At 39.1% G+C, this 20,956-nt stretch overlaps 1 protein-coding gene across 18 annotated transcripts in view; it reads right to left on the bottom strand.

Moving 5' to 3' along the window:
- HYDIN (HYDIN axonemal central pair apparatus protein) overlaps positions 1 to 20,956 on the bottom strand; it is a 443,907-nt gene that overhangs the window by 331,379 nt on the left and 91,572 nt on the right. For all 18 annotated transcript variants that reach the window (XR_007514557.1, XR_007514558.1, XR_007514559.1 and 15 more), the window contains 2 exons: positions 17,596 to 17,797; positions 5,547 to 5,730 (listed from right to left, as the gene is read on the bottom strand). Coding sequence is in view for 14 of the 18 variants with exons in the window: in XM_049863606.1 (XP_049719563.1) it covers positions 5,547 to 5,730; positions 17,596 to 17,797 (386 nt within the window). In the remaining 4 variants the exon portion in view is untranslated. The remainder of the gene's footprint in view (positions 1 to 5,546; positions 5,731 to 17,595; positions 17,798 to 20,956) is intronic.

Genomic DNA, 20,956 nt, shown 5'->3' with positions numbered 1-20,956 from the left:
CCATCTAGTACATAGAACATTATACTTCTGAAAGTAGCCAACTCCATTTGCTTTCCTGGAAGGCATAAAACATGCATAATAGACCCAATTTTGCAGTTCTTTTCCAAAGGGGAAAAACAGTTATGGAAGCAGGTGGCTTGAGAAAGGATCAGTATTCTACAGAATCCGGCACCCTCCCTAAGTAACAAATAAATGGAAAATTTTAGGATAATGACATTAATACTCCAAGACATTAACAAAAGAATTAATCCTAAAGAACTTGAAATAAATAATCGTAATATGCCACATTTTTTTTTATAATGACTAGAACAGCAATTCTGGTTACTTTTAAAATATCAATAAATTACCAAATAAAGCTAGAAAACATTCCTGCAAGTCTTCTGTTCTGTGATCTCCCCAGGGCTCCTTTCTCTCAGTGGTCACTCTGGGTCCTCGCCCATCCTCATTCTCCACCAATGAACACATCTGGGGTCTCTCAAAAGACAAGGTCCCACTTCTACTGGTGGAGCAGCGTGTTGGTCTTTCTGTCCAGATTGCAAGAACGTGAGGGGAGATAAACAGTCCTGGTGCCCTGCAGCTGCATCAGTACCCAAGACATCCCAGAATAACTCTTCAAGGTTTGAGTAACTGAACCCATGGCAATGTCATATGATAAGCATGATGAGAAGAAAGTGAGACAAGACAATGGAACTAACCTGTGGCCAAGTGGTGAACAGGTGGCAGAACAGAGTAAGAACTGATAGTTCTAGACTCATTTCTTAGAGCATTGAGTCAAACTACTTCTCACATCATAATATTAATAAAATTTGATATAAATTCAAACCCATCACCACCTCTGAGTAATAAGGGACAGCGACTGATATCTTAATCTTGAATATCCTTGCTTTAAACTGAAAGAGCCTCTAAAACAGGAACAAGGTTCCCATAAGACATTCAATACGCAGAGAATGAGGGCTAAATTAACCTTTTTGTTTTAGCTGATGCAGCTGAAGAACCAAAAAGTAAAGGCATAGGTCTGAGAAAATAAGCATATATTTCTCATTTCTTTTCAGACTCTAAGTTAACATTGTTGTTGTTTTTCTTTTTAAGTTTACCTTGTTTAAAGACCTTGTGCTTCCTGCGGTGAACACAAAAACCAAAAAGTCTGTCTGAAAGTGAAGTGGTCTCTAAGCCCATGCATCAATCTTTTATTTTATTTTTGAACAGAATATCAATTAGAGACTGATCATTAGTAGGTGACATTGCTTGGTTTTAATCTTCTCTGCTTCTACTGTGAACTCAGCTCACACTGAGAAGCTAATAAAAGGGAATCACACCCTAAGAAAAAACTAATCACCAATGCATAGCTAAACTGTCAGAAATTAAGTAATGGCCATTTGGTGTTACTGATCTGGCATGTGAGCAAGATTCAGAATAGAACTTGAGTGGAAAATGGTGATGAGCCAGGCACGATAAGGTAGAATGACATGTAAGACCTGATTTCTGCCACGGTGATAGGCCCTTGGCTGACCAGGTTCTCCTCTTGGCCATCCTTCTCTGTGAATTCACAGCTTCTACGCTCTTCACCGGATCTCTAAAGGTGAGCATCAGGGGGCAAGTGTTGGGCCCTCTGCTATTCTCCTTTATTTGCTCTGTTCTCAGAGTTTCTATGCACTTTTCATGGCTTCAACAAAGACCTCTACAGGATGCTCACAGATCTGGCCCTAGTCTTGATTTCCCTCTCAAATTTTAGTTATGCATTTCCAAAATTTTGCTGAACATCTATTATCATCTCAAATTCAACATGTTTAAAACCAAATTCATTACATCAACAAGTAGATTGACATTCATTTGTTCATTCATTCATCTGTTTACTGTCATTGTGCTAGGTACTAGGCACAAGATGAGGAGGAGGCACTCCTTGACCTTAAGGCACTCAGAGTTTCATCCCAATTGGAGAATCAGAATTAATAAGATGGAAGGATCAAAATGATCTACTCCAATACCTTTGTTTTGTGTGCAAGACAACTGAGGCCAAGGGAGATCAAATGGCTTTTTTAAGATCACATTTACTATTGGCAAAGCTAGGACTTAAGCCAGGACTCCTGGCTTTGCTAATTTCTATCAAAGATAGCATAATTCTCTTAATCACACCGGATCTGAGGAGACACACGCTGTCTCACTTTCAACAGCCAATCAAAAAGCACGTTAGTGTCTTCCTTTCGAAGGTTTCTCATACCTGCCTTTGCTTTCCAGCCATTATTGAGCTGTTCCAGGTCCTCATCACCCTGAACTTACCTGCAGAGATGTCCAGTCTCCCTGATACCTTCCTGCACTATTTAGTACATATCCCCTGCCTCCCTGAACCACGCATCTCACCTGCTATCCACCCTTCGACCCATACATGGCTGCCAGCATAACCTTTCTAAAACATCCTGAATACATCACGCTCCTGCTCCAAGCCCTGCAGTGAGTCTGATACCCTCCGCACCATTTACCGAACTATGATCTACAGAACACTGAGTCTGGTGTATGCTCTGTAGGAAAAAGGGTTCGTGGGGAATACTGCTTGCACTCTATCAAAACAATCAATCTTTTGAACCAGTATTTCCCAAACTTATTTGACAGCAAAACTATTTTTTGCAGGGGACACACATTACCATCCAGTGGTTTCAGCAATGCACCGTGGGAGACAACAATCTGTAGGCTAAAGCACTACATGCTAGCACGGCAACCCAGATTTTCTCTACTCTCTAGGCCTCATTTCTTATTTTTTCTGTAACCTCTGCTTCAGAAAAACTGAGAATTGTTACATATTAAGTAACAATCTACTCATTGTTACTTAATATGACCTGAACCTAACAGTTTCTCTTTCCTTTGCTTTCATAATTTCCCCATCTGGGAACATTCTCCTCCTTTCCTTCCACTCAATAAAATCTTACCCTTTCTTCAAGATTCAGTACAGATCTCATCTCTTTTCCCATCCTTTCATCAGCAACTCCTGTAGCACTTATTTACCTACATTGGAAACCCAAAATCTCAACTGTGGCAAATACCCACAGTTCACATTTGAGTTAAAATGCAAGTAAATGGCAGAATTTTTCCATCAAATACCTTCAAAAGTAATTTATAAGGTAAAAGTATATTATACTCATGTTCAGGAACTGTAGCGTATAAAACCATCAAGATCTTCAAGTAGGAAAAAAAAAAAGATTTTTAACATCAGTAAATAATTCACAATAGCTGACACAGTTCTGCCGTTTCGACCAGAATAGCCTTAGGAAGATACCAGGAAAGTTTCATGCCTTCATTTTCATCTTACAAAAACTGTCAGATCCAGCTACTGAACGCTATTCTGAGAAGAAAACCTGAACAGCACACAGAAAATAAAATCATTACAGATTCCATAGTGACTACTTATATTCTGAGTCACAGACTCCTTAGAGGGGCACTATTCTGTTTCTGACATTTTTTTTTCACTTAATATAAACAAAATCAGCCAATTTAATTAAAAAAAAATACCATTTCCATGTATGCTATTAAAAAAAAAAAATTCCCCTAATGGTTAAAAAGATGCCTTATGATGAGAATATCCAATTCAGTTTCTATCTGGACTCTAAAAGCAATCATATTAAATGTCATATTTTAACACACAGATATTTCCATCACGAAGCCCTGGAAATAAACTAGGTTATGGAAGAGTGCATGAGGAGAAGAAAATCTGAGGTAACCCTAGTCTTTTTATTTCTGCTTTAGAAATGCTCAGGGCTCACCTGTGGGCTTCTCACCTCCTCCTGACCACCATGTCAGCGACCCCAGAGCTATCTACTTCCAGAAGGCAATGAGGAACAGAAACGACAATCAACAACCCGGAGTCCCAGAGCCACCTGGGCAGAATCCTGAACTGCCTACATTGTGGAACTTTCTGGTAGGTACATCTAAGATTACCAGGTCTGATTTTTCTTCCCTGCCTCAACCCAGGTTGCTGGACTCAGCCACTTGTCTTTGTGGATCCATAATTCCCTTCTGCCCTTTTCAGCATCTCTGGAATTGATCTATTTTTACTTTTAGAACCTGTCCTATCCTTCCAAGACCGTATGTTCACCTTTTTAAACTCTTGGTGGTCTAACCCATCATATCTGAAGATCACTTTGTCAGTCTTCTCTTCTTACAAAGAGTCAGCTTCAATCTACATCTCTACCTTGAGCACTTTACTTAAAGCAACCTGGCCCACTCATAAACCAAGGATGAGTCATGGCACGCACATCCCCAGTTTTGTTCTCCAAAAGTCCTGTCCTGCAAAGCCCAGTTCAAGGCTTTCTTCTTAACAAGCCTTTTCTAAAACGTGTTGTCTATGATAATCATGTCAGCCTCTGAATTTACTGTCTTCACCAGCATTCACATAGCGGGTCCCACAAAACATCAGTCACAGAGGATGTTCAGGGATAAAAGGATTCCATGACAAATAAGTTTGGGGAAAGCTCTCTCTTGAAGATTTACAATGCATATTAGCATATCAAAAACTTTTACAAATCTTACAGTAAAGAAACCTTTCAAACATATTTAACCTAGTATTTCTCAAACCCATAGAACCTCTTTTCCATGTTACATCACTTAATAACAATTTGGAAGGATGGATGTAAGGAAAATGGGTCTACAGAATTCAGTGGCATTTCCCACAAGCGACCTTGTGTTTGAATGTGTCTCTGTGCCCATGTCTTCTCTCCGAGTGGTTTGAAAGGTAACAATCCAGAAGCTCTAACTAGTTGTGGGCTTTCTCAACTCCCGTCAGTTTTTTACCACACATCATTCTATGCCTGCTAAGTGTGAGGTAATGCTCCCAGAGCTTTTACCACAATGCCTAGCACACAGTAAATATAGAAGATGCTAGCTACTTTTATTTTGAAGCATCAGGGGAGAGTGATTAAGAGTTCGGTATGTCGAATCAGACAGACCCTTTTCTAATTCTGTCTCAGCTCTCACTAGCTAGCCCGTGACCGTAAGGACTATGTCTGTTTTGTTCATCAGTGCCTGGTACACACATAATATCTGGTACAGAACATGCAGGTATTTATTCAGTGAATTAAGGACTGAGCAGTTCTCAACCCAGGTGATTTTGCCTACCAGGGGACATTTGGCAATGTCTGGAGAGGTTTTTGGTTGTCACAACTAGCATCTAGTGGGTAGGGGGTCAGAGATGCTACTAAAGGTCCTGCAATATACAGGTCGCTCCCATAACAAAGAATCATTCAGCCCCAAACGTCAATAGTGCCAAGATTGAGAAACTCTATCGTAGAGGGATGAATTTCTCACTACTGACCTTGAGTAAGTTATCAAATTTCTTATTTAACACAGTGACTGGCACATAGAAAATGCTCTATAAATGTGACCTGTGAGCATTAACCTTCATTCAATGTCTCATAATGATGACGAGGCTCTTCAGGCAGAATCTTCAGGATTTCGGAAATCACTAGTTGTGTGTTCACTCCACTGAATGCTCCCATTGAAACATGTCCTGCACTCCTACTTATGTTGGGTATAGGATCAGATTTTATACATGTACTCACCAGAGGCTCAATAGTGAAAATGTTATTCAAGAAGAGCATGTTGTCTCCCTGAATCAGCCTTCTCTGATTCTCAAAGGTGCGGGAGAGAACGGAAAGACGTTCTCGGAGTGATGGATCAATAATGCACTCTTCAAGAAACTCGTCAGTCTCACTCTTTTCCTCTTTGATCAGATCATCACAGACCCTAAAGAAAATACAGGTGATGTAAGATTCATTTTGGTACTCTCAGGACAAACTGGTAAATAGGTTGCCTTCCAGTTCATCCTCCTAGAAATGTCTTCATCTATCACTGTGGGATAGTCACTGCCTGCTCTGAGTCTGTAACATCCTAGCTGGGCAACCTTGTGCTTTTACCTCTCAGAGTCTCAGTTTCCTCATCTTTATTTTATTTATTTATTATTATTATTGTACTTTAGATGAAGGTTTACAGAACAAACTAGTTTCTCATTAAACAGTTAGTACGCATATTGTTTTATGGCATTGGTTAACAACCCCACAACATGTCAACACTCTCCCTTCTCGACCTTGGGTTTCTTATCACCAGCTTTCCTGTTCCCTCCTGCCTTCAAGTCCTTGCCTCTGGGCTGTTGTGCACCTCTAGTCTCGTTTCTTTTAATGGGCCTGTCTAATCTTTGGCTGAAGGGTGAACCTCAGGAGTAACTTCATTACTGAGCTAAAAGGGTGTCTGGCACCATGCTCTCAGGTTTTCTCCAGTCTCTGTCAGGCCAGCAAGTCTGGTCTTTTTTTGTGAGTTAGAATTTTGTTCTACATTTTTCTCCAGCTCTGCTGGGCACCATCTAGCTGTATTGGACTCAGTCTGATGGAGGCCATGGTAGGTGTGGTCCATTAGTTCCTTGGACTAATCTTTCCCTTGTATGTTTAGTTTTCTTCATTCTTTCTTGCTTCCAAAGGGGAGCAAGTATCTTAGATGGAGTATCTTAGATGCTCACTCACAGGCTTTTAAGACCCCAGATGCTACTCGCCAAGTAGAATGTAGAGCATTTTCTTTACAAGCTATGTTATGCCAATTCAGCTAGATGTTCCCCGAGACCATGGTCCCCACAGCCCTCAGCCCAGCAATTTGGTCCCTCAGGCAGTTTGGATGTGTCTATGGCACTTCCATGACCTTACCTTGTATGAGTTGTGCTGGCTTCCCAAGTACTGTGTACTGTCTTACCCTTCACCAAAGTTACCACTTATCTATTACCTATTTAGTGTTTTTCCATTCCCACCCCTCCCCTCCCCTCCCTCATAACCATCAAAGATTCTTTCTTTTTGTAGGAGTCTCATAAATATTTGTCCTTCTGTGATTGACTTATTTTACTCAGCATAATGCCCTCCAGATTCATCCAGGTTATGTTTCGCAGATTCATCATTGTTTATTATCGTTGCATAATACTCCATTGTGTGTATGTACCACAGTTTGTTTATCCAGTCATCTGTTGATGGGCATCTAGGTTGTTTCCATCCTTTTGCTATGGTGAACAATGCTGCAATGAACATGGGTGTGCATATGTCTACTTGTATGATGACTCTTATTTCTCTAGGATATATTCCTAGGAGTGAGATTGCTGCATCATACGGTATTTCTACTTCTAGCTCTCTAAGAAAGCACCACATCTTTTTCCAAAATGGCTGTATCATTTTGCATTCCCACCAGCAGTGCATAAGAGTTCCGATCTCCCTGTGGCCTCTCCAACATTTATTTCCTGTTTTTTTTTATTTGTGCCAGTAATGCCAGGGTGAGATGGTATCTCATTATGGTTTTGATTTGCATTTCCCCAATGTTTTTTTTTTTTTTAATGGCTAGTGATTGAGAGCATTTCCTCATGTGCCTGTTGGCCACTTGAATGTCTTCTTTGGTGAAGTGTCTGTTCATTTCCTTTGCTCATTTTTTAACTGGATTATTTGTCTTTTTGTTTAGAGGTGTTGGATTTTCCTGTAGATTTTACAGATGAGAACTTTGTCTAATTTGTAACAGCCAAAAACTTTTTCCCAGTCTGTAGGTTCTCTTTTTACTCTATGGGTGAAGTCCTTTGATTTTTAATTTTTAGATGATCCCAGAGTTTGTGTGTTGCTGGTTATGATTTTTATCCTGTTAATGCCATGTATTAGGGCCTCTAGCATTGATCCTATTTTTTCTTCTATGAACTTTATAGTTTTTGGCTTTATATTTAGGTCTTTGATCCATTTTGAGTTAGTTTTTGTGTATGGTGTGAGGCATGGGTCCTATTTCATTTTTTTGAAGATGGACATCCAGTTTTGCCAGCACCATTTGTTAAAAAGACGTCTTTTCCCCATTTGATGGACTTTGGGCCCTTGTCAAAGATCAGGTGACCTCAGGTGGATGGATTTACACCTGGGTTCTCAATTCTATTCCATTGGTCAACGCATCTGTCATTGTACCAGTACCAAGCTATTTTGACTACCGTAGCTGTATACTAGGTTCTGAGGTCAGGTAGTGCAAGTCCTCCTACTTTATTCTTCTTCTTCAGTAGTGCTTTGTTTATCTGGGGCTTCTTCCCTTTCCCTATAAAGTTAATGATAAGTTTTTCCATGTCTTTAAAGAATGTTGTTGGTATTTGGATTGGGATTATATTGTATTTGTAGATTGCTTTGGTAGAATTGTCATTTTCACAATGTTGAGTCTACCGATAAGCATGGTATGTTTTTCCATTTATGTAGATCTCTCTTGGTTTCTTGCAGTAGCGTTTTGTAGTTTTCTTTGTATAGGTCTTTTACCTTCCTCATTAGATTTATTCCTAAGCATTTAATTTTTTTAGGGGCTATTATAAACGGTATTCTTTTCCTGGTTTCCTTTTCATGGTTCTGTTTATTGCTGTATAGGAATCCAACTGATTTTTGTATGTTTATCGTGTATCCTGCTCCTCTGCTGAATCTTTCCGTTAGTTCCAGTAGTTGTCTCGTGGAGTCTTTTGGATTTTCTATGTATAATATCATATCATCTGCAAATAGGGAAAATTTAACTTCTTCGTTATCATTTGAAGCCCTTTCTTTTTTTGCCGTATTGCCTTAGCTAGAACTTTCAGAACACTGTTAAATAGGAGTGGTGACAAAGGGCATCCTTGTCTTGTTCCTGTTCTAAACAGGAACGTTACAGCCTCTCTCCATTTAGAATGATGTTGGCTGTGGTTTTGTATAGATACACTTTATTATGTTGAGAAATTTCCCTTCTATACCTATTTTTTTGAGAGTTTTTATCAGGAACGGGTGTTGCACTTTACTGATGCCTTTTCTGTGTTGATTGAGATGATCATGTAATTCTTTTCTTTATGTGGTAGATTATGTTGATTGATTTTCTTATGTTGAACCATCCTTGCATGCCTGGTATGAACCCTACTTGATTGTGGTATATTATTTTTTTGATATGATGCTGAATTCTATTGGCTGGAATTTTGTTGAGAATTTTTGCATCTATATTCTTCAGAGATATTGGTCTGTAATCTTCTTTTTTTTTTGCGGTGTCTTCACCTGGTTTTGGTATCAGGGTTATGTTGGCTTCATGGAATGAATTTGGAAATATTCCTTCCATTTCTGTGTTCTGAAATAGTCCGAGTAGTACTGGTATAAGCTCTTCTCTGAATGTTTGGCAGAATTCTCCAGTAAAGCCATTTGGGCCAGGGCTTTTTTATGCTGTTGTTGTTAGTTTTTTTTAATTACCTTTTAATCTCTTCTCTCATTACAGGTCTGTTCAGATTTTCAGTATCATTTTACGTTAGTTTGGGTAGGTAGTGTGTTTCCAGAAATTTGTCCATTTCTTCTAGGTTTTCAAATTTGTTGGAGTATAATTTTTCATAATACTATCTTATGATCCCTTTTATTTCAGTTGGGTCTGTTGTTATGGCCCCCATTTTATTTATTTGGGTTATTTGCCTTCTCTCCTGTTTTTCTTTTTGGCCAGTAGTTTGTTGATCTTTTCAGAGAACCAACTTCTGGTTTTGCTGATTCTTTTTATTGTTTTTCTATCCTCTATTTCATTTATTTCTACTCTGATCTTTATTATTTCCTTTCTTCTGGCGGCTGTGTGCTTTTTGTTGCTCTTCTGTTTCTATTTGTTCGAGTTGTGTAGCTAATGCTTTGATTTTTGTCCCTTTCTTCTTTTTTGATGTGTGCATCTATTGCTATAAATTGACCTCTGAGCACTGCCTTTGTCGTGTCCCAGAGGTTTTAGTATGATGCGTTTTCATTCTCATTTGATTCTAGGAATTTTTTGATTCTATCTCTGATTTCTTCTATTAGCCAGTGGTTTTTAAGCAAGGTGTTATTCAGTTTCTATGTAATTGATTTTTTTTTCCCTTGCTCTTCCTGTTGTTAATTTCTACCCTGATGGCATTTTGGTCAGTGTAGATACTTTGTATTATCTCAATATTTTTGATTTTGTTAATGATTGCTCTGTGTCCTAAGATGTGGTCTATTATGGAGACGACTGTTCCATGTGTATTGGAAAAGAATGTGTACGTTGTAGCTGTTGGGTGGAGTGTTCTATATATGTTTATGAGGTCAAGTTGGCTGATTGTGCCCTTTAGCTCTTCTGTATCTTTGAGTTTCTTTCTACACGTTCTATCTTTTACTGACAGTGGTGTGTTGAAGTTTCCTACTTTTAATGTGGAACTGTCAATTTCTCTTTTCAGTGCTATTAGAGTTTGTTTTACGTATTTTGGAGTCCTGTCACTGGGTGTGCAGATGTTTATTATGATTATGTCTTCATGATGGATTGTTCCTTTAATCATATATAGTGCCCTTCTTTGGCTTTTATGGTGGATTTTGTTTTAGTCTATTTTATCTGAGATTAGTATTGCCACGCCGGATTTTTTTTTTTTTTTTGGTAGCTGTTTGCTTGATATATTTTTTCCCATCCTTTGATTTTTAATAAATTTACATCCTTGTTTCTAAGGTGTGTCTCTTGTAGACAGCATATTAAAGGATTCTGTTTTTTTTCACCCATTCTGTCACTCTCTCTTTATGGGTGCATTTAGACCATTTTTGTTCAGTGTAACTATCGATAGGTGTGAGTTTATTGCTGTCATTTTGTAGTGCTTTTTTTTTTTTTGTGTGTGTGGTGCTGATGTTTTCTTTGTTCCTCTTATTCTCCTGTGCTGAATTCCTTTTGTTTGTGGATTTTTTTTCCATTTCTTTTGTTTTGTAGATTTTGTGTTTACTGAGACTTTATGTTTTTCTTCTTTATTTTGATGAGTAGGATTGTTAACTTTCCTTGTAGTTACCTTGAAATTTACCCTTATCTTCCTAGGTTTGAATCAGTCTATTATTACTTGATATTGCCTTGCCTTCCTCTCCATTAGAACATTCTATACCTACACTGTTTATTCCTTCTTTTATTGTTCTGATGTTGTTATTGTTTATAGACTAACCTCTCTGGCTCCCTGTTGCAATTCTTTTGGCTTTGGATAGTCCTTGAGAGTTCATTTCCTAGGTTGGTATCTGGCTGGTATGAGCTTGTGTCCTAGATTCAGGCTGTGGTCTGATGTTGTTGGTTCTCAAACTGAAGGACTTCCTTTAATAATTCTTGTAAGTTAGGTTTGATATTTACATATTCCCTTAATTTCTGTTTATCTGGAAATGTCCTAATTTCACCATCATATTTGAATAAGAATTTTACAGGATATATCATTCTTGGTCGGAAATTTTTTTCTTTCAAGTCTTTATATATGTCATCCCATTGCCTTCTTACCTGCATGGTTTCTGTCAAATAATCAGAGCTTAGTCTTATTGTTTCCCCTCTGTAGGTGACTTTTTGTTTTTTCTCAAGCTACTCTCAGGATTGTTTCTTTGTCTTTGGTTTTAGTGAGTGTGATTATGATATGCCTTGGTGATTTTCTTTTTGGGTCTATCCTACATGGGGTTTGTTGAGCTTCTTGGATGATCAACTTTTCATCTTTCATGATATCAGGGAAGTTTTCTCTCAGCAATTCCACAATGATCCTCTCTGTATTTTCCGTTTTCTCCCCCTGTTCTGGAGCTCCAATTACTCAAAAATTTTTGCTTTTGACTGTATCCCACATAATTCTCAGAGCTTCTTCATTTTTCTTCATTCTTTCTGATTTTTCCTCAAAGTTGTATCCTAGTGTTTGTCTTCAATTTCACCAATCTTGTGTTCCATTGTTTCAAACCTGCTTCTCAGCCCTTCTATGACACTGTCCATTTCTGAAATCTTGTTATCTTTTGGATTTCTAATTGTTGTGTTTGTATGATTTCTAGTTGTGAATTCATTTTGGTATTTTGTTCCTGTATTATTTTCCTGAATTCTTCCATTTTTGTGTGTGTGTGTGTGTAACTTCCATGAATTTGTCTATTTTTCCTCATTTTTGTCTGCTTTTTGCTTCAATTCTTGGATAGCTCTGAATATTAGAGATTGAAATGCCCTATCAGGTAGTTCTAGTGCCTTTCCTTCTACTGGAAAGTCATCTGGTGTCTTATTTTGGATGCCTACTGGAGCCAACCTTTTTTTTTTTTTTTTTTTTAAATATGTTCTGATATTGTCTGCTGTCTTCAGGACATTCAGTAGCTATTTTCCTCATTTATGGATTGTAGATTTGTTTGTTTCATCCTGCTTTTTTGTTTTATTTTGTTATGTCTGAGCAGGTGGGCTGTGCATTCTTTTTTGTTTGCTCATCTGTAGGCATGATGCCTTTCACCTCCTTGTCCAGTGGGCAATGCCAGTTGTTTAGCTATGGTGCAGCAGGGCAGGTACAGCTGAAGGGGAGGGGCTGGGATGGGTTGTTTGTGGCATATATTAGGTCCAACAGGGTGGTCCAGGAATCAGTGCAGGGCAGATTCTGGTAGGGCATGTCTGTGCTGCTCAGGGGTGTGACGTACAGCACATGATTCAGGTAGGCAGGAAGGAGGGTGGAAGCTGTCATGTGTGGAGATAAGATGGGTATGGGAAAGAGGAGAGAGAAACAGGGGTCCTAAACAACCAAACAGAAAAGTGCTGAGGGAGCTTGCCATTGGAGTGGAGAGACAAGAAACCAAGAAATGGAGAAAAACAAAAAGAAAAAATAGAATAAATACAAATTAGAGAAAAGAAAAGTAAAGCTTTCAGGGATCCCACCAGTGTGGCTGCGAAGACCGGGGAAGTGGCTCCCAGGCCACACAGTACAGTCTGGATAGAAGGGGCTCCCAAGCTGCACAAAGAGAAAGAAAACAAACAAAACAAAAAAAAGGAAATGTCCCAGGGGTTTCCACTGGGGTGGCTATGCAGACCAGGGAAGTGGCTCCCAAGTCGGGCAGTACAGCCTGGCTAGAAGGGGCTCCCAAGCTGTGAAAAGAAAAAGAAAACAAAAACAAAAAAGTCCTGAGGGATCCCACTAGCAAGGTGGCGCGGTCCAGGGAAGCACTTTCCCAGCGGAGCGGTGCTTTACAGCCTTTCAAGAAGAAGCAAAGCTGGCACATGGAGCCAGGTGGTTGAGCAAAAGGAGGGGGAGGTGGTGAGAGGCAGGGAGAAAACCAAAAGAAACAGAAAAAAGCAATACCAGCAACAAACAAATGGCACTGATGGGGCTGGCCAGTGTGGGCAGGGTGAATCCAAGTGGCACGGGGCTGGATCCGGTGCTTCCTGGCCAAGAGACTGTGGCCAGTGGGAAGCAGTGGAGGCCCAGCAGTGGCGGAAGAAGGCGGGGGTGGGAAAGTGCATATCACTGGTTACTGGGTATTTTGTCTCCTGCTGGGAGCTCCATGCAGCTGCTTTCCCGTACTCCCTGTTCATTGATACCTGATGTGGGCAGGCCAAATCCAAGCAGCACAGTTCCTGCACTTCCTGGCCAGCCAAGCGACTGCAGTCAGCTATGAAGCAGGGGAGGTTGAGCAGGGGGGTGAAGGATGGGGGGCTGGGAAAGAATATATCACTGGTTACCAGGCGCTCTGTTCCCTCCTGGGAGCTCTGTGAAGCTGCTTTCCTGTACTCCCTGTCTGCTGGTCTCCAACAGGAGTCCAAGATGGTGAATCTGTCCTGTGTTAGATGACGTGGGACCTCCACACATATCTCTCCTCAGTCTCTGTTCTCTGCCGGGTTCTTATTCCATTCGGTGTTTGGCTGAGTTCTTTATCTCTTCACTTGATGCTTAGGGTTCCAGGGTTGATGTTTGTCTCTGTTTTACTTAGTCTTTTGGGTCTTTGCTGTGGAGGGACGGAGTGGTGCTTCTGTCTACAGTGCTATGTTGGCTCCGCCTCCTCAGCTTCCTCTCTTTAGGCACTTCTCCTTCAATAAATCCTCCCTAGCTGCCCTTCCCACTCAATGCCCATTTGCTTACTCCAGGGTTCTTACGTATATACAGACAAATATTTTGTTTTAGGTAACTGTATTTTCTAGGGCACTGTTTAAATACTTAACACCTGCCTTACCACTCACGCTCTCAATAATGATTTCATACCTTTTAAACTTGCTTAGGTTTAATTATTCCTCAGCTATTAGCTTCCTAGAGAATAGATTCTGGAGCCAGCAACAACTAGGTGTGGAAACTGGTTTTACTATTTATTTACTAGCTCTGTGACTTTGGGAGTTATCCAATTCCTCTAAGCCTCAGTGTATTCACCTACAAAACAGAAATAATAGAAACTCCTCCATCAAAAAGATGTTTTGAGAATTAAATGTGATATGTTCCTTAGACATAGCAAGTGTCCAATAAATACCACTTTTCTCCTGTGTCAACCATAAGCAATTACCAAACTGTCAAGCTTATAAAATGCTCAAATTGCATCTAAAGATGTCTCCTTTTTGCCCTCTCTCTAGCACCTAATATGTATCATAAGTTAAAAAGCAGCTTCCCTCAGCCCCCCAACTATTGCCCTCACTGAAGCTGTGTTCATATTACTCCTGGCATCAGTTACTTCACCTGAACTTTGCAGACTGAATTTTTATCTCCTTCCAGGACACATGACCATTATCCCAACATTCTACTGGTATTACCAGTAGTGAGAGACAAATTATTTAGCAACATGAATGCCGGGTAGGAGTTCAGGGTCAATGAATTTCTGTCCCAGCTCCAACTGTTTTTTAAATGATTTCATGCAAAATGCATGCTCAGCACTGCCAAATAACACTTTTTTTAAAATTAATTTCACTGTCCAGAGTCCTTTGGTCACCTAGAATAAAGAAATTGAAGGAATATGTTCAGTGTGTTCTGGTTCCAATGAAGAAAGCATTGTGTGCTTCCTTTTGATTGCTAGGTAGGAAGCAGTGTCCAAGGTAACCAGGGCAACAGTCCCTCTATACTGCTAGGCAGAGCAAGGACAAATTAAAGACAGCTCAGTGTTCCTTTTTTTAAAAAAGGAATTTTTTTGGTTATTTGATACATACCTGGAAGATGTATATACACACTGCATACTCTTTGAAACAATAAATTACATTTCTAGGAATAAATTCTAAAGAAACAGTCATGGATATAAACAAACACATAGCTACAGAGATGTTCATCTAAGTGCTGGCAAAAATACCAAACAAAAATGTGGGGAAATTTGATGTAAGATAATGAGAAATTGGCTAAACAAATAATGGGAATCATAAACACTAACATTTATAGGGTACTTGGTAAATTTTATTTTTTGGTAAACCTTTCATATGCATCACATAATTTGGTGCTCATAACAACTCAATATGAGATTAATTATTATTATTATCATCATCATTTCTATTTTATGGATGATGAAACTGAGGCTTGGAATAGTTAAGTAACTTGTCCAAGTTCACACAGCTAATACATGGAGCCTGTTGTTGTTGTGTGTCATCAAGTTGATTCCAACTCATAGAGATCCTACAGGACAGCACAGAACTGTTTCGTGGGGTTTCCTAGGTTATAGTCTTTACAGGAGCAGATCGCCAGGTCTTTTCTATCACAGAGTGCAGCTGATGGGTTCAAACTGCTGACCTTTCAGTTAGCAGTTGGGCGCTTAACCATTGTGCCACCAGGGCTCCTTAGATGGAACTTAAGACTTCAAATTATGATTTTTTTTTTTTTTGGTAATCTGAATCCTCTGGTGTTAGCCAATATGTTACACACCTCCTGTGATGCATCTGTATCAATAGACTGCTAGGCAGCTACTAAAATGGTATTAGAGAAGAATGTTTAACAGCATTTTCAGATGTCTTAAATATTTTCAAGTGAGAAAGCAAATTACAAAATGGAATGTATAGAGTAATCCCAATTTTGTAATAAAGGCAGAAAAAAACCAATGGGAAAAAGAACAGATACAGATATACCAAAATCTTAAGAGTAGTTTTCTCTAGGTTGTAAGATTATAATATATCTATATCTTTATCTTTGTACTTGTCTTTGTTTTCTAAATTCTAAGAAGCCAGAATGCTCCTTAGAAGCAAGGACGGCAGACTTTGTCTCACGTACTTTGGACATGTTATCAGAAGGGATCAGTCCCTGAAGAAGAACAGCATGCTTGGTAGAGGGCCAGAGAATAAGAGGAAGACCCTCAATGAGACAGACTGACACAGTGACTACAACAATGGGCTCAAACATAGCAAGGATTGTGAGGATGGCACAGGACTGGGCATTGTTTCATTCTGTTGTACATAGGGTTACTATGAGTCTGGAGCTGTCTTGATAGTACCTAACAACAACAGCAACAACATTCATTGACTACGTGTTAATAGCAAATAAAACATAGTCAATGGATAGTCAAAATAATACATAAAATTTGTAAAAAGAATACAAGTTATTTTTCTAAATGAAACGTTAATCAGTTTTCAGATTGAAGCAGTACGGAATTTCCCATGGTTCCCTCTTATCAAATGTGTACTGTTCTCCCCAAAACATTACGCCCACAGGGCAGGTATGATATCAAAACACCACTTTTACTGCTGTTCCTCTTTCTTTCTTTGTACCTGCTCCCACACTATTTTTAAACATGCCTGGGCCATGCTGATGGCTGATAAGCACAAGTTAGCTCCGGAAATGGGACAAATCAAGCAGTGGATGAGCTGTCTCCTCTTTTTAAACCACTGGTATTTCAATACCATAGGGCAAAATAAAGTTTTTAGGCAGGAAAGGCTTTTCTTTTCCCACTTTTTAAAGATGGCACAGTGGCAATCCGGTGATTAATGCTCATTGTCTGAATGAGAAGGCTTCTTGGTCCACTGTCTCCTGTCATTGTCACAGTTCCCTCTAATTCAATTAGGGCAGCACCCTGAGAGATGTCTGCCTGGATTCCATGGATCTATGAGCTATTATTTTTATCACTTACTATCTTGATTTTAAACAAAGCTTTGAAGCTTCGCAGTGCTAATCTTTAATGAAAATGGAAAGGGGGAAAAACCTGAAAGAAATTTCAATGAAAGCAGCAAAAGTGCTAATTCAAGGTTGGAAGGAGATAAAAATGAAATTGGAGGCAAGGATGGATTCAGTAAAAAGAAATATTCAAAATTTAACAGTGATGAGATTAGTTAAAAACATTTTGATTTTACATTTTATTAATTTTCTCCACTGCCTGAAGTATTGCTTCAAAAAGCAGGAGATTAAAGATACCAAAAAGAAATCGTTATTAAATTAGGCGGTGTGCAGGGACGGAGCATTGCTACTAAAACTGAGAATATAAAAGCCGTTATATCTAAGCCTTTCTTTTTCCTCATTCTTCATATTTTCTGGAAATATCTTTTTATGGAAAAACAAACTCCACGTTGGTCCCGATCCAAAAGACATTATTTTTAAAAACTCCTTATTAAACCTGATCAACAAGGTTAAGATTCTGGAAGGAAATGCAGACATGTAGATTAGTTTGAAAGAATAATGAAGCAGAACATATCTGGTCTTCAAAGTCTAGGAGTTTAGCTAGTGGTAAGTTATGGCAAGGTTAAGGTTAGCTGAAGATGGTTCCACATAGCTCAGCTCAGAGATGTTAGAAGAACAGCTCCAAGGGAGCATCAAGCACTGACTGGAACCCAGTTATGAAAATGTGACATTGTTTGAGTTGCTTGGAAACATATTAAAAAAGCCACTGGCTTTTCATAATAATTGAGCTTTATATTCCCTAATGTCACAGCATCTAGGTGATTTTTCTTACAAACCTATTCTTTTCTCTATCCTCCTCATCCTTGTTAGCAAATATCTTCCACTGGAAATGGGCGATGATGTTACTGCGGTTGTGAATGGTTACAGTTCGCTGACTGGCCAAAGATATGTAGGTTTTCTCGATGAACAAGGAATTTTTGTCTAGCCGTATATTCATGTCGATGGCAGCTCCATACAGAGATACAAAGACTTTTTCACCTAGGAATTAACAAAATACACATTTTAAGATTTATTCTAGAATTACATTTCTAGGCTTTTTTTCCTCCTCAAGCTGAAGTTAGGAATATAACACAAGCATTAGGCATTTTATCTTTTTTTCCCCCCATCAATCCAGGGATCAGACATCATTAGAAAACTTGAATATTATGCTTGGAGCAGTTACAGAGAATCAAACCTACTTAGTAGCCAGTAAATCTCAACTGTTAAGCACTCACTTACTAGCTGAAAGGTTGGCAGTTCCAACCCACCCAGAGGCACCTGAGAAGATGGCCTGGAGATCTGCTTTCAAAAAGTCACAGCCTTGAAAACCCTATGGAGCAGTTCTACTCTGCACACATGGGGTCGCCATGAGTCGGGATCAACTTGGTGACAGCTAACAAAACAACAACAACCAATCTCAAGACATATTTTTCCTACTACCCAGCAAATTGCACTTCTAGGTATTTATCCTAAAGGCAAGTCTCACATATTTATACAAGAAGACATGTACAAAGATGCTCATTACAGCACTACTGATAATAGCGAAAAACTAGGACCAGCCTAAGTATTCAACAGGAGAACAGAAAAATTGTAGTATTTTTACACACTGGAATGTGATGCATTAGTTATAATGAATTAGAGCTATGTGCAGCTACATGCTTAAATTCTAAAATACAACACTGAATAAAAAAAGGAAGTTGGAAAATGGTATGTATAACATGACACCATATATGTGAAATTTAAAACCACTTGAGACAATACTATTTTTTTTATGGATAAGTAAATATGTAAAAATAGTATAAAACCATACCCAATTCACTTCTGAGGAACAAAACATGGGAAATGGATTTGGAAAGATTAACAAGGTGGTTTCAAATCTATAAACAGTTTAATTACCTAAACAATAAAACAGCTGAAGGAAAAGTGTATGGCAAAATGTTGAGATGTGGTAAACATAAAACAAAACCAAAAAAACCCAAACCCGTTGCCGTCGAGTCAATTCCGACTCATAGCGACCCTATAGAACAGAGTAGAGCTGCCCCATAGAGTTTCCAAGGAGTGTCCGGTGGATTCGAACTGCTGACCTTTTGGTTAGCAACCATAGCACTTAACCACTATGCCACCTGGGTTTCCTTTAAACATAAAGGCTATTTATTATTCTCTGTGATTTTGTGGTTATTTGAAATATTTCATTGTTTAAAAAATTAACCAAGGACATCCATAAGTACTGCACTTCTTCAAAAAAAAAAAAAAAAAAAATCACCTCTATAAGGCCAAATGGTCAACCCAAAACCAAAACAAAAACCACGTCGATTCCAACTCACAACCTTGTAGGACAGAGTAGAACTGCCCCACAGTGTTTCCAAGCCTGTAAATCTTTATGGAAGCAGAGTGCCACATCTTTCTCTCACAGAGCAACTGGTGGGTTCAAACCACTGACTTTTCCACTAGCAGTAGAGTGCTTTAGCCACTGCATCACCAAGGCTCCCAAACAGTCAACAATTCCCTTAAAATAAAGATAAGAATATAAGGGGCAGGGAACTAGATTAATGGAAATGGAACAATCAGATGGAACTAATGAGCATATTCACACATTGTGAAGAATGTGACCAATGTCAATGAACGACTTGTGTAGAAAATGTTGAATGGGAACTTAAACTTCTGTGTAAACCTTCACCGAAAACACAATAAAATATTATTAAAAAAATAACCAAGGAAAAAGATCTAAGGGTTAATTTCATATAGATATAGGGGTCAGAGAGACTAGTGTCATCTCTATGAGAGCTCACTGCAAACTCGTCCATCCCAGAAATACAGCAACAGAGCCACTAGACCTGTCCTTTCAAGAACTAGCTAATATTAGTTTTTTTATTTCTATTTTCCCAAAACCTCCTGATGCACAAAGTGAAGGAAGCAATAACTCTTCTTTTGCCATCACAGCTGTTGAAGTAGTTGCCTAGTGTTTTTACACGCTTTTTTTTTTTTCAGTATGTCATGAAGACAACCTTAAAAAGGGTCCCCCCATCCTAGCTACTTAGAAGAATGGATGAAAGGGGTGCTATGCTTACAGGAATGGGTAAGGATGCTGTGCTCAGCATTAGTGTTTTCTGTCTCCTTGGAGTGTCTGTCCCCTTCTCAGTTTCTGGGGTTGAGTGCTGCAATCATTGTAAATGGGGTTAGCCACAGTTATTTATTATGTCCCAGTTAAGGTAAATTTTGTAGAAGGTTTCATTACCTCTTGCCAGTTTTGCCACTATTAGTCAAGCAAAAACAAATGCGAACAAAACTAATTTTATATATATACTGTGGTCTCAGTACTTTCAGACTATAGAGGAAGACACTAAATAAAATATATGAGTGGTACCATAGATTCTCTAGGGAACTAACAAGTTGATGGAACGTGAGTTTCTCATCTTTTGGTCACAGCAGGTCAAATTTACCACTCCAGTGAATTGCTGAACCAAACTTCTTTGACATCTCTTTCTTTGAAGAGTTCAGGAATCTAAAATTAAGCAACTTGACTGAGGTTAGCCAGCACACCAGCGGCAATGCCAAAATCAGAATTCTTAATCTGCACAGAAGGTACTGTGGGATTGTGGAAAGTATTCTGGCCTCAGAGGGTCCCAAAGGCCCAGGTTCAAACCCTGGCTCTATCACTTAGGTGTAAAGCCGTTTAATGTCTCTGAACCTCAGTTTACTTACCTCTAAAATGAAGGAAGTTAAATAGATATCCTCCAATGTCCCTTTGGAAACCCTGATTGCATAGCGGTTAAGAGCTAGAGCTGCTAACCAAAAGGATGACAGTTTGAATCTACTGGGCACTCCTTGGAAACCCTATGGGGCAGTTCTATTCTGTCCTATAAGGTCACTATGAGTCGGAATTGGCTCGATGGCAATGGGTTCTAATGTCCCTTTAGATACTAACACCTAATGATTTGAGGGAGTCCCCGGGTATTGCAAATGATTAATGTGCTAGACGCTACAAAAGTTTGGCAGCTCAAGTCTACCCAGAGGCACCATGGAAGAACGGCTTGACAAACTACTTCCAAAATATCATCCATTGAAAAACCTATGGAGCACAGTTCCACTCTGACCACACATGGGGTGTATGGAATGATTTGAGAGTCTTTACTTGCTATGTAATTTACAGAAGCCTCA

The sequence above is a fragment of the Elephas maximus genome, chromosome 21, assembly GCF_024166365.1.
Source record: "Elephas maximus indicus isolate mEleMax1 chromosome 21, mEleMax1 primary haplotype, whole genome shotgun sequence".
Taxonomy (NCBI): Eukaryota; Metazoa; Chordata; class Mammalia; order Proboscidea; family Elephantidae; genus Elephas; species Elephas maximus.
Note: the sequence above shows the minus strand (reverse complement) of the source record. Positions and strands in the feature narration are given on the sequence as shown.